The sequence below is a fragment of the Triturus cristatus genome, chromosome 5_1, assembly GCF_964204655.1.
Source record: "Triturus cristatus chromosome 5_1, aTriCri1.1, whole genome shotgun sequence".
Classification (NCBI taxonomy): domain Eukaryota; kingdom Metazoa; phylum Chordata; class Amphibia; order Caudata; family Salamandridae; genus Triturus; species Triturus cristatus.
Genome location: NC_140587.1, coordinates 425,685,753 through 425,699,678, shown reverse-complemented (window position 1 = coordinate 425,699,678; position 13,926 = coordinate 425,685,753). Strand labels below are relative to the sequence as shown.

General features: G+C 46.0%; 1 protein-coding gene across 1 annotated transcript in view; it reads right to left on the bottom strand.

The window, feature by feature from the left end:
* NIPAL2 (NIPA like domain containing 2) overlaps positions 1 to 11,318 on the bottom strand; it is a 535,646-nt gene extending 524,328 nt beyond the window's left edge. The window contains exon 1 of the mRNA XM_085605195.1: positions 11,048 to 11,318. Within this exon, the coding sequence (XP_085461321.1) occupies positions 11,048 to 11,149 (102 nt within the window). The 5' untranslated portion in view covers positions 11,150 to 11,318. The remainder of the gene's footprint in view (positions 1 to 11,047) is intronic.
* Positions 11,319 to 13,926: the final 2,608 nt, after the last annotated feature.

Sequence of the window (13,926 nt, the reverse complement as noted above, 5' to 3'; positions counted from 1 at the left end):
TCAGCCACTGCTTCAGTCAATTCTAATTTGCTTCTTCTTCTTTTGTATGTGATCCTTTCCTCAACTACTGTTTGCATTTTCCACTAAGTATATCAGTTGCAGTGCTTTCTTGTCTATTCTTATAACTCTAATCTGTTTAGTCCTTGTTGCTGTAGGGCATTCTGATGCTCTAGAGCCTTGTATGGGCTATAGAAACTACAAATAGATAAATGTGTTAAACATTTATCACATTCATGCCTTGGCACCATCAGCCCATGGCAGCTCACAATGTACCAGTAATTACCACAGTTTAGTGGTTTCCATCATTATAATAGGGGCGCACGGTCAAGCCAGGCATGCCCAGAATATGTAATGAATCACTACTATAACGTGGTGTCCAGCATTATGTGAGGTGTGCTTGTCTTGGTCAAAATATGTCAAGAATGTACCATCATTGTGCAATGGATACCCAATTTATTAAAAATACCACTGTGCATCCAGAGCCCTCACTGCGGCCGAGATGACGAAAACATAATAGGAATTACCATCATGGACCCAGGGTGAACATCATGCCACGATTGGGAACCACTATGCAATAAATGCCCACAACATGCCAAGACTTACCGCTACACCGTCAGCACCATTGTTATGCCATTGTGGGTGCTACTGTGCAATGGTGAGGCACAATATGCCAAAAATGACTACCATTCAGTCAGGACAAAGAATTATGCCACAGGCAGGCACCATTATACTGCGAATGCCCACATTAGACCAGCAATTACCACCATTATCCCACAGCCAGCATTCTACCAGCGGGAAGTAACATGTCATGTGTCCACGAGTTTCCAAGAGCCACCACCATTGTGCTAGGAGAAGCATTTTCCCAGGGGGTCGAGGGGATATCTTGATATGGTTGCCAAAAGATCCCACTATTATGCAGAGGGTAGAATGTTACTATCTGTGGGCAATGGGCCTCTTGCCATGGATATCCATAAGTAGACAAGAAATACGAACAACATTTTACCAAGGATGGTTAATTGGCAATATGCTATGGATGACCAAGTTACCAAGATTTACCATCACTGTGCCAGGATCAGCATTTTACCAAGGTGGGCAATGGGTATCATCAAGTCAAATCAAGTCAAGTCAACAACACTTCTATAGCGCAGACATATCACTCCGAAGAGTCTCATGGCGCTTGCAGCGGCTGGAAGCAGAGAGAGAAAGTGGAGCGGGATTACTGATCGAACAGCCAGGTCTTAAGTCTGTTTCGAAAACACCCAAGAACGGGGGTAGACCGCAAGTCGACCAGCAACTTGTTCCAGGAAAACGGAGCTAGGTATGAGAAAGATCTACCACCCTGCCTGGTGGTAAAAATTCTAAAAGGAGTGAGTAAAGACTAAGCACTTGACCGCAATGCCCTCTGGGGTTTGTACCAGCAGAGTTTTCTGGACCAGTATTGCGGTTTGTTGCTATAAAGGTATTTATGGGTGAGGCACAGGACCTTGAAAAGAATGCGCTTTTTCACTGGGAGCCAATGCAGAGCTCTAAGACATGGGGCAGAGGAGGTTCGTTGAGGGAGATTAATAATCATCTTGGCTGCAATATTTTGCAACACTTGGAGCTTGTTTAGAAAGGATTCATTTATGGATAACAAAAGTGCATTTCCATAATCCATTCGGTTGGTAATCAGACCCTGAAGCAACGGTTTTCTTGCCTCCAAGGGGATCCATTTAAAGACTCTCCGCAAAGTACGCATGACTCCGAAACAGGAACTGACCACATGATTAAACTGGGCCCGCATGGACAATTGGTTGTCCATGTAAAAACCCAGGTTGCGGACTACCTCCTTAGGAACAGGACAGGCGCCAAGGTCATAGGGCCATCATTCTGAGGACCAGTAGTCTGATGCCTTTCCAAAAAGCATAATCTCGGATTTTGCACCGTTCAGTTGCAGATGGTTATCCTTCATCCATTTGTTGACATGGGACATGCAGTTTTGGAAACGCGTCATGGTTTCCTTAGGGTCAGGGCCCAGTGTGACTATGATCTGAGTATCGTCGGCATACGATATAACCTCAAATCCGTATGCTCTGATGACTGGAGCTAAAGGAGCCATGTAGAGATTGAAAAGAGTGGGGCTCAAAATGGAGCCCTGCGGAACACCAGTAGTGACAGGTCTGGTGGAGAAAGTACTAAGTCCCACCTGAACTGTAGTACTGCGGTCCGAGAGGTAGCTTTTGAACCAGTTCAGGGCCGAGCCGCTGACACCAATCTCTCCAAGCCGATGAATTATAATGCTATGGGAGATGGTGTCAAATGCGGCTGACAAATCGAGAAGTACGAGGACTACTGGTTGTTGTCTATCTAGGGCCCGCCTGATGTTATCGGTGACCTCGACCAGTGCCGTCTCCGTACTATGAGCCGCTCTAAACCCTGATAGTGAAGGGTCCAAAAGCTCATGACTCTCCAAGTATCATCCCATGGATGCCCACATGTTGCCAAGAATTACCATCATATTGCCAGAATCAGCATTTTACCATGGAAGGTAATCATCCTATGGAAGCCCACATGCTGCCAAAAATGAGTACCTTTCTACCGTTTTGCCAGGGGGAGGGGGGGGGCAAGGGACAGCACCCCATGGATTGCCACAGACCACCAAGAGTTACTAGCATTGTGTTAAGACCATCATTTTACCAGGACCTAAATACTTGAAACATTTAAAGAGGCAAAAATGCAACAAAGTATTTGATTCCCACTATTTCACCAGCAGTACTGGGATCAGTAATTTACCTAGGTCCATGGAAGATGTAATCACTATTACATATAAACGAGCTGTGCCTTTTATGTTGTCTGAACCGAAAGTTTCAAGAATTTTGGGGAGCATTAGAGAACCTTTGAAAGTTCATCCAAAAACAGACTTACAAACCAACATTAAATTACTGTATTGCCTAATACATAAATGGATATCTTTTTAACAGAACATATCAAGATTAAAAACAACGGAAAGGCCTCAGGCTTGCCCCTAAATCTTCATTATGTAAACAGAGTAAGGCATACGTTTGAACATGCTACATTATTTTACACATATGTCCCTTCAATTTGATAATCCTAACACTTAAAGAGATGTCCAAAGAAGTAGATATAATAAGTGTCATCAATGCTACAATTTGGGTTGAACTGAGACAATAATTGAACAAGAGGAATTTAGAAAGTTAGTGCAAGAGACCAAAGTGAAGCCCCAAAAATACTTGAGTGAAATGACTTCAAGCAAAATTGTAAACTAACATGAGATGCATATGACCACAGAAACAATCATGTATCACAATTGGAAAGAGGTATATGTGTCAGGGTTAAGTCACACACTCGTTCACCCGGTTACCCGTATGGGACCTCCAGAAGCAGAAATCAATTACTTAAGGAAAAACAAAGGGGTGTGAATTCCTCAGTTGCAGATCACTCACATACATATTCGCGTCTTTTACACAGAAACAGCCACAGGGACAACAACAGTGGCAGCTTTATAGGACTGGCCTGTGGTGAGTAGCAAGATTCAAAGAGGTGGGGCTTAGGCCTGGAGCTACAAGACACTCAAGGCACTTAGGGGCCAATTACGATATGTCCGCCCGCCACTGTAACGGAAGCGGGACCGCCCGCTGATGCTGCGGCGGTCCCGCCATGCACATTAGGATGCGCCCGCCACACTGGTGGACGCATCCTGTGCCTTTTCCATTGCGGGTGGATCTGCTGGCTGCAGACCCGCCCGCAATGGAAAAGGACTGTGCACATCATTGCCATGCACTACATGGCAGGCACCACGTAGTGCCTGCTACATAGTGCATGGCAATGAGTGGGGGTACCATAGGTACCCCCCATGTGCACCCCCACCTACCCTTCACCATGGAGGCCCGCAACGGGTGCCCAAAGCAAAGACCGTATGCCTTTCCATGGCGGCAACACCGCCGTGGAAAGGCATACGACCGCCAGCATTGTAATATGGATGGCGGTGTCTTTCAGACACCGCCACCATAAGCAGGCATTTTTTCTCCCGGCCGACAAGTCGACTGTCGGTAAAGCGCCGGACGGTCTTTCTGTCCGCCGCAGACCCCCCAGCCATTATAATATGGCGGGGGGGTCTTTGCTGTGTGGATGGCGGGCGGATCGCCCCCGCCGGGCCGGCGGTGACAACCGCCGACCCGGCGGGGACAGTCTGCCCGCCATCGTAATCGACCCCTTAGGGAGTAGCAGGGGCAAATGTGGTACAAGTAGCAGTTGTATGCGGAACTCATTGGGGGGTGAATTTAAAAAGAAAAACAGGGTGAAACCTCTCTGCAGCTACACGGCCATTGAAATGTTAGAAAGAGCAACATTGACAAAAATAGAATCTAAATGAAAGAACGCTAACCATCAATAAAACATTCATAGAATTACACTCTCGAACAACTAGGAAGTGATCCATCACTCATAATAAAGGAAGCAGATAAAGAGTTATCGATCACACTTGGTATATATAACAGGCAAAGAATACCTACAAGAAAATGAGTATTTAACAAGCATTGAAGAAGCCAATAGGTCTTGTCTTTGGGGCCTATTCTCTGTGCCATTGCCTTTTGGCGATGCTCTTCACTACAGCATCGGGATTTTTTCATATGCTGTGCAACAACATAAAAAATGAATATTTTTAAAACAGGCATGATGACAATTCTGCTGCTGGTGGTTATGTCATTCCAGTGGTGAGCGCATGCGTGTTAACATACTCCTGTGGAGGCATGAGACTGCATGCACGTGCATGCTTCAGAACTCATTAAGCTTCTGGGGAATGATGCAGGCTTCATTCGCTTTAATTCTGTATTTACCAATCCAAGGTGGGAAGCTATTTGGATTAGTAATTTTTTAAAAAAAAGATTTTACATTTAAACAAAAGTGTGGGTGCAGAGGTGTGGTGGGGGACCAAATAGAGTGAGCAAGAGGGGACTTGGAGGGTAAAAGTGTTGCACGAGGTGGAGAGCAATACAGGGAGGAGAAGTATACATGTAGAGAGAAACAGAACAGAACACAGAGGGCAGGGGAGAGCAGGATACAGAACACTGAGGGATAAATAAGCACATGAAAGTGACCGGAACACTGGAAGCGGTGGAGAAACACAACGCTGAGAACAACACTGAGCAAAATGGGGATGATAGCAGAAGTAACACAGTAGAAACCCACAGCACGGGTGGACATTTGGGGGCAGCCCCCCAGAGAGAGAAGGAGAGAGCTGGAAAACACATGCACTCTCATGGAGTGCTTAACCAAATAGAAAAAAAAAGTTCCCTAAAAGTGAGTAGTGGATGGATGGATAGAAGTCAGCCAATTAGAAAGATGCTAAAGAGGCCATCCTCTAGGGAAGGGACGAATACAAGATGGACAAACTCGGACAAGGAAAGCCATCGAATGTGCATGTGGAAAGAGACAGATAAAGCAATAAGACCTTAGCCAGACCCATAATTTTCTCTTTCCCATTTTCAATGTGTGTTAGGGAAAAATATCCATCGCATGCACAGCTAACACAGCCCTAAGCTGCCCGTGCTAGTTTTCTTCATATCATTACAAAAGAAATTCTGGCATTTGTAGCTCTATATACTTCATATTAGAAAAGCAAAACATGTCCCCATCATGCCCGGTAAGAACTGGAGACATGGCTCACATAACAGGTTCTATTTCATAGCTGGTTGAATACCAAGAGCACTTGTATTCAGGGCTGGATTGGGAACCCAAGCAGGCCTGTTGAATTTTGTCAGACCGGTCCCCGTACAGTGCATAGTGAGTGCAGCGGGAAGCCTGACCACTGCAAGTAGGGTTTAGGGGGCACATTCTACAACTCATGTTTCATTATTTATTCAATTGTATTCGCTTTTAAAGCATAGTAAATGGTGACCTTACAATGCAGCAGGACAGGACAATTTTTGATGGGGCCCTTCAATGACTCCCTCTCTACCACCTTCCAGCAGTGTCCCTCATCTCTCCATCGCCACTCTATCCCATGTATTTCATTTGTTTTATAGCTTGTCACATACCAGTGTAGGGTGTCTGAGCACTTTATCTCACACACAAATACTGAGACCATGAATCATACATGTATAAATCAGTGTATAGAAAATGTTACATAAGACAAAGGGGACTACAAGGTGTAAGATTCATGTCATCCATACTGGTAGGCATTTTTTTAAGAGTGCTTGGTCTAGAGAAGCGTAAACTCAGGATTCAGAACATAACACAGTAGTTAGGATGGACTTTACAAGTAAGAATTTATTTCGACCCGAACAATCCCTTTTGAGCAACATTAGAATGATGAAAGACTCAGAAAAAAACATAACTTTCAAACCTGTACCATGAAGTTTGCGTGCAGCTCTTTGATGACACTTCATAGCTCACTGTGCTAGATTATGGCTGTAATTTATGAACTGCACAGTAACAAAAGGGTCTCTGTGACAAAAGCAGTAACCCACTAAGCTATGCACATAAAATACTGCTCTGATCTGCATGGTACACATCCTTTGCAGCAGGCATATTAACCATCTGTGCTACCTTAGACGAGTAAAAACTGCCACTAGACAAAAATCTGATCTCTCTCCAGCAGGTACATTAATCACTGGAGTTATCAGGGCACTTTTATTGTTGCCTGAAAGCTACTGGATGTACAAGAAACCTGCATGGGGTGCTCTCAAAACTGCTGCACTGCTACAAAAATGGACCACGGTAACAAAACCGGTCCCCCACACTTCCACGGAAACGCCCAATGCCCAGGACGGCCAGTCTGGCCTTGCTTGTATTAAACATACGTGGCTCTATAATGTAATACAATGTATTATGCACATTAAATGCATGGATGTCATTTAGGGGTTGCAGTTGCAACCCTTGACTTAACCCCTGCCACACGTGGCACTGTCTTTGCGACCCCTGACATCAGATGTTCGAAAGGTACTGACAAAAACTATAAACCTTGGCACCGCCAATAGGTCTTGCTGATTCAAGATCTATTGGTTTTCCAATATGCTTAAGCCATCTTGTACACCAGCTTGGTAGCTGTTCAGCATGGCTAAATGTTAGTAGCGTAAAGGAGAGTGGCGTGGAGTGTTGAAAAGTAGAGTGGGGTGTTATGGAGTGGTGTAGAGAGTTGTGGAGTGGTGTAGAGTAGAGGTAGAGTGGAGTGGAGTGGATTGTCATGGAGTGGAACAGAATGAAGTGACATAGTGTTGTGGAGGGAGTAGAGTGTCATAGAGGGAGTAAAGTGTTGTAGAGTGGAAGGGTGTAGAGTGGAGTAGGGTGTCGTAGAGTTGAGTGGTGTAGAGTGGTTTAGAGTGCCAGAGTGGAGTAGAGTGTCAAGGTGGAGTGGCATAGAGTGTTGTGGAGTAGTCTAGAGCAGAGTGGAGTGGCATAGAGGGTATTGCGTAGAGTGGAGTAGATTATCGTAAAGTGGAGTGGCATCGAGTGGAGCTAATTATCATTGAGTGGAGTACAGAAGTAGAGTGGAGTGGAATAGAGCGGCATGCTGTGTCATAGAATGAAGTACTTGAGTGGCAGAGAGTGGAGTAGTAGGGTTGAGTAGTGTGTCATGAAATAGAGGAGAGTAAAGTGGGATGGAGTGACATAGAGGGAGTTGCGTAGAGTATTGTAGAGTGGCATAGAGTGGAGTAGAGTGTTGTAGAGTGGAGTGAAAACAGAAGGTATGCAGTTCCTAGTGTTAACGCACGGTGTGACAGAATAACAAGTGGGTCGCACAGTGGTGACAGGAAACTATAGTGAGAAGCAGGAGTAAAGGTTACTCCTTATTTGGAAAAGAAGACCCTCACACACCCAACAAGCGGGTGTCTTGCTTCATCACCGGGTCTTTGCTCCTTATCGGGCCGGCAAGTGCAATGCCCGATCAGGCACCTAATAGGGCCTTCCTAGCGGAGATCTTTTATTCCAACGCCGGTGAGTGATGTGTGTGGGGTTGAAAAAACAGTATTAAGACATATGTGAGTGTAGGTGCAAATGGAGTTAAAGTGATTAAAACAGGGGTAGGTGATCCACTAAATAATTTTAATACAGTGTGGTCACCATCCTGGTTAAAAAATATATACAGTCTGCACATGTAACACCAATAGTTAAGTGAGTGTATGTGCTGATGTGATCAAGAGGTCAACATGTTTCTTGCCTTTGTATATAATAAACGGCAATTCATCAGGACCAGGGAATAAATGCGGCTACCTACACCTCTTTGGTGGTGCCCAATGTCTATAAGAGACTGAGTAGTGAGCACGCATACAGCACCCTAAAAAAGTGTGGTACCGTAGTTAAAAAGCACACCCTCCTTGGTTGTGTTGTATATAAGGCTGGGAGGAGTACACACTAAATTATAGTGTCTGTTCTGTTTACTCGATACACGCCGTCCACCTAGTGACGCGCCAGCCGCTGTAGAGTGGAGTGTCAGAGATTGGAGTACAGCTCAGTAGAGTGTAGAGTGGCCTAGAGTGGGCTAGAGTGAAGTGGCGTAAAGCACAGTGGTGCAGAGTAGACTGGCATAGAGTGCAGTGGCTTGAAGTACATTGTTTTTGAGTAAAGTGGTGTAGACTGCAGTGGCTTAGAGTGGTGCAAAGTAGAGAGGAGCGGTGCAGTTTAGATTGTAGTGGTGTAGAGTGCAATGGTGCAGGGTGGAGTGACACAGGGTGGAGTGGCGCAGAGTAGAGCGGCGTAAAGTGCAGTGGTGTAGAGTAGTTTATTTCAAAGTAGAGTGAAGTAGTGCAGGGTAAATTGGAATGGTGCAGGGTAGAGTGCATAGGTATAGAGCAGAGTGCATGTAGTGCAGTGGTGTGGAGTGCAGTGGTGCAGAGTAGATCAAAGTGGTGTAGAGTGTAGTGGTGTAGAGTACATTGTCGTAAAAATGCATAGTGCAGAGTAGAATAGAGTTCAGTGGGGTAGAGTACGGTCCTGCAGAGTAGAGTGTCTTAGAGTGCAGTGGTGCAGCGTTCATTGGCATAGAGTGAAGTGGCGTAGAGTAGAGTGTTGTGGACTCGAGTGCTGTAGAGAGCAGTGTCATACAGTACAGTGGTGCAGAGTAGAAAAGAGTTGCTTAGAGTGCAGTGACATAGAGCGCAATGGTGTAGATTGGCATAACGTGCAGTGGCATAGAGTGCAGTGATGTAGAGTGTTACAGAGTATAGTGGATTAGAGTGCAGTGGTGCCCAGTAGTTGGCGTAGAGTGCAATGGCATAGAGCACATTGGTTTTGAGTAAAGTGATGTAAAGTACATTGGGTAGAGTGCAGTGGCTTACAGTAGAGTGGCGTAGAGTGCAGTGACATAGAGTAGAGCAGTGTAGAGTGGCGCAGCATAGAGTAGAGTGGCATAGAATGTAGTGGTGTACAGTAGAATGTTTCAGAGTAGAGGGAAGTGGCGTAGAGTGGAGTACTGCATGGTACAAAATGAATCGCTGTCTCGTGAGCCTTGTTTACTTTTAGTAGCCAGCAGTTATTTAGCTAGTCTGTTTATGAGAGTAAATGCATTCAGCTACAGTGAAACCAGGGCACTGTCAATCCGTCTGCTGGGCCTTCTCCTCTGAGGTGCCCATTAGCTACATTGCAGCTCAAGGAGGCATGAAGAACACTCCCACAGCGAAAAGCAACACACATGCAATATCATGTATATCTTTTCCTAGAGGAGAGGGCCCTGGTAAAAAGGTGTTTCTGTGTCTTTGGCTGTCTGTGAGCACATGTGGGGAGAGGAAACGTCAGCAGAGGAGAACGATGAGGGAAAGAAGAGAGTGAGACAGAGAGCGAGAGCGAGAGAGAGGGGAGAGAAAATAGGGGAAAGTGACCAGGGGAAGCTGAAAGAAGACAGGAGAAGGACGTGGTAAAGTGGCAGGTCAGTGAAGAAAGACAAAGACAGGTGTGTATGTGTTTGCATCAGCAAAAGAGATATTAAAGAGACAGCTCAGAGACGGATGTGATAGTGATAGACATCAACGCCTGTAAGGGAGATTGAGACAGGTGAGAGAGGTGAGGGAAAGACACAGGCTATAACAACAGTTGAGAAAGAGGCAGAAAAAGTGACATAGAGGGTGAGGCAGGTGTGAGGAAGAAGTGATATAGACGGGGGGATGAAAGAGACCGCTAAGAAAAAGAGGGTGGACAGATCATAAAGAGACAATTCAAACAGCTAAAGAAGGGGAGACGTGAGAGGTGACAACCTGGCAGACCGGTGAGAGAGATAACTTGGGGAGAGAGGTGAATGAGTGGATCTAAAGGAACAAATAAGAAACACATGTTAGATAGATGAGAAAGCAGTGAGAAATAGACAGGTGAGATAGAAACAGCCACAGCTGTGAGGAGGGGGAGATAGGGGAGAAGTACAGAGATGTTTTAGAAACAGTGGCAGGTGATAAAGACGGATGAGGGAGAGGGACAGAGGTTGGAGACAGGTGATCGAGCCTATAAAGAGACTGCCAAGACAAGCAATGTGAGGTCATTTCCAGTGATGTAAGAAGAGAAAAGGGGAATGTGATGTCACTTCCGCTAACCTCGCTTTTTGATGAAGCGACGCCTATTACTAAATGACCAACAGTTGTTTGCTGTTTCCTTTCTCCAAAGTTATGGGGTGGATACAATCAGCCCAAAGGCAAGGCATGTGCCGACTTACCAAACAAAACTCTTTACTAAGCGCCTGTACAGTACACACTGTTCACCATGCTTTTGCTGAAACTGAACCGTACTCGTGAAAAACAAACAGCTCACTTGCAGAGCCGGTTTAAAACGTGAGCCCTCGGCCAAGAAGGGCCACAACGCAAGCAGCAGTTTTCTAGATGTTAAAACACTTCGCGACACTTGAACATTTGAATTTGTAACTACCAATGCATGTAATTGGTAAGACGATGCATTTGAGTTCGATGCCCAGTAGTGAGCAAACGGTAGGCGTGTTTTTTAAAAGGAAGAAACGCCCTTTCTGGAAAACGATAGTCCAAGTGTGCAAGAATCTCCCGCTCCCCGGAATGGCTTCTGGAGCGCACGTGCCTCCCTCCTGGAGCCGGCTCGAGGGCGGCGAGCAGCTTACCTGGTCTATGTTCTTCCAGAAGTCTGAGGTGTGAGTGGCGTTGTCTGGCTGGTCCCAGAGGGTGTAGTTCAGGAGCCCCGGCTCCGAGGCGTTGTTGCCCATCTCACCCCCTGCCCCAGGAACGCCCAGATAGGCAGGCGGCAGCGGGCATCAGTGGCCATACAGGGGCCCAGCCAGCTCCATTGGCACAGGAGGCAGCAGACGTCTGAGGAGTAAGCCTGAGAGAGCGCGAGACCCAGCACCGCCGCCACTTCCTGGTCTGGGGAAGGAGGGCGTGAGGCTGTGTCGCTCGATGGCACACACCCCTGTTGCCCAGAGAGACAGGTGCACGGGGAGGAGGCGGGTTGAAGCCAGGTGAGCGGATTCAACAGCGCGCCCAAGCATCGCAAACATAGTTTATAACAGAACCGTGCACGCCAAAGTTAAAATAGAACCGCACTAGACAGCACGAGACACAGGGAGATAATGGCTTTGCCTTACATCACCACACAGTGCATTTTGGTCAAGTGTTGAGATTGTAGGTGCCCAGTTCGCCGGACACCAATGACAACAAGTTAGACTCCAACCCACGTTTCTAGGTCCTTTCCTATTAGTTATTTTTATGTTGTTGATGGCATCACCCCTTTGCCCGTTCTGCTCAACCAGCTGCCTTCTGTTTAATTTTATAATTAAATAAACGAATTACGGAGGCATGTTTTCTCTCCAGTGCCTGGCCGCGAGGCTAAAATGATGGCTGTTCGCTTGCTCTCCATGTGAGCGCCTCCTGGCCAACTTCAGCAGGCATGAACAGGGCGAAGGACACTGCAAACGAAGAATGTGTCGTGTATTGTCAGTAGAAATCTTGATTTGCTTCCGTGTAACGAGAAAAGCAGCTGGTTCCTAGATAATGAAATGTGTGCTGTGCGCGCTAATGATGTTTCCATGTGTCTTCCGTACATTGAGCGTTTCTCAAAGAAGACATCTCCACTGGAGCAGGAGTGTTCAGGTTGCTGGTAGAGTTTCTCAGCGAGAGGTCAGTGGGGAAATTGTAGTGACAGATCTTTAACAATAAATAGATTTTACTGAAAGAAAACGGCATAGAAATAAATATAAACTATTTCCCAATCTTTTGAGAATGAATGAATGACCCTATTACTTACCGGTAATCTTCAATACCCCGATTCAGAGTTCTCCTCGACCAGCCGCGGTCGGTAGTAGGAGTAACTGCAGGGCGGTGACGTGGGGAGGGTGGGGGGGTAGTAAACTATGGATTACGGAGGTTTACAGGTAAATTAACATATAAATGAATAAAACGAATTTCGTTGCGTGCACTGCATTGCATTTGGGGATGCAGTGCACGCAACGAAATTCGTTTTATTAATTTATATGTTAACTTACCTGTAAACCTCCGTAATCCATAGTTTACTACCCCCCACCCTGCCCCTCCCCCTCCCCACATCACCGCCCTGCAGTTACTCCTACTACCGACCGCGGCTGTCCTCGACCAAAACCTTGTTTGTGAGGCAACTCCGCCTCTGACAAAGGTCTACTACGCCAGGGATCTCTGATCCCAAAAGCTTGAAGCTGTTTTCTATTTCTATCAGAAATAGAATAAATGCTCCTCCCCCCACCCGTCTTCCTGTAATGTACCAAGTCAGAGTAAACTGTGGAGGTGCAAAAACAGGTAGGAGGAAGGGCCGTAAACTGCAACAAGGAGGACTCCGAATTGGGGTAATCAGGCAAATCCAATCGATAATGTTCGACAAAAGTTTGATGGGATGACCAAGTGGCAGTTCAACACATTTCATGAAAAGATGCCTCACCTGCCTAAGCTCATGAGGCAGCAACCACCCTAATAGACCTCAGCTGGATGTGAGAAATCTATGCCTGATTAATTGGTTGGTGAACCCATCTGGCCATGGCTTGAGTGGAGACTTTGGGACCCTGATTAGCAGTGCCATAGGACACAAACAGATTTCTCAATTTCCCAAAATCTTGAGTCCTGGATAAATAGCTAGACAAAGCCTGACTAACATCCAATGTGGAGCGAAACCCTTCAACTTCAGAAGGAAAAACTAATAACACAACTTCCTGGTCCAAGTGAAAGGGAGAAGGAACATTTGGAATGGAAGCATGATTCAATCTAAGTACTACTCTTTCTGGGAAGAAACGCAAGAAGGGTAAATATGGCAGAAGTGCACCCAATTCACCCAAACTTTTGGCTGATGTCATTGCAAGCAAGAAAGGAGTCTTAGCAGATACCCATGATCGCAGAGAGGTTTCTAAAGCTTCAATTGGGGCCAACTGGAGGCCCTGCAATACTATGGATAAATCCCGAGAATGGATAGGATTAGAAAGAACTAGTATCTTAATCTGAAACTTTTAAGAAGTCTCGACACCATGGAAAAATCAAGGAAAAATCTCCTTGAATATGAAAGGTTCTTAGGTCAGCCCATTGAGAGGACCCTTCAAAAACCCGTCCCTCAGGAATTCCAGAACGAGATGACTATCAGGAGATAAAGGATCCAAACCTTTAGCACATCCGTTCTGAAGGGAACCCCATTGTTTCTTCTAAAACTTTAGAGTGGATGGTTTGCGAAATGATTGAATATCAAGAGCTACCAACGAAGAACACCAGATTTTTTTAGCCCTACCCTTTCCCATTCCAAGCCGTCAGCTGGAGATGCCAGGGATGAAAGGCCAGAATAATCAGGAATTGGAGAGGAGAGGGCTCAATGAGCAGATGAACATACTTTCCCTTGAAGAGGGCCTTCAAAAAGTGGAAGCCATGGCTGGCAATGCCAAAAAGGCACAACAAGAATCACAGTCTTCCTCTCCCACATTTTCTTGAGCGCCTTTGGGAGGAGGGGGATTGGAGAGAAAGCATAGATAATTCCCTC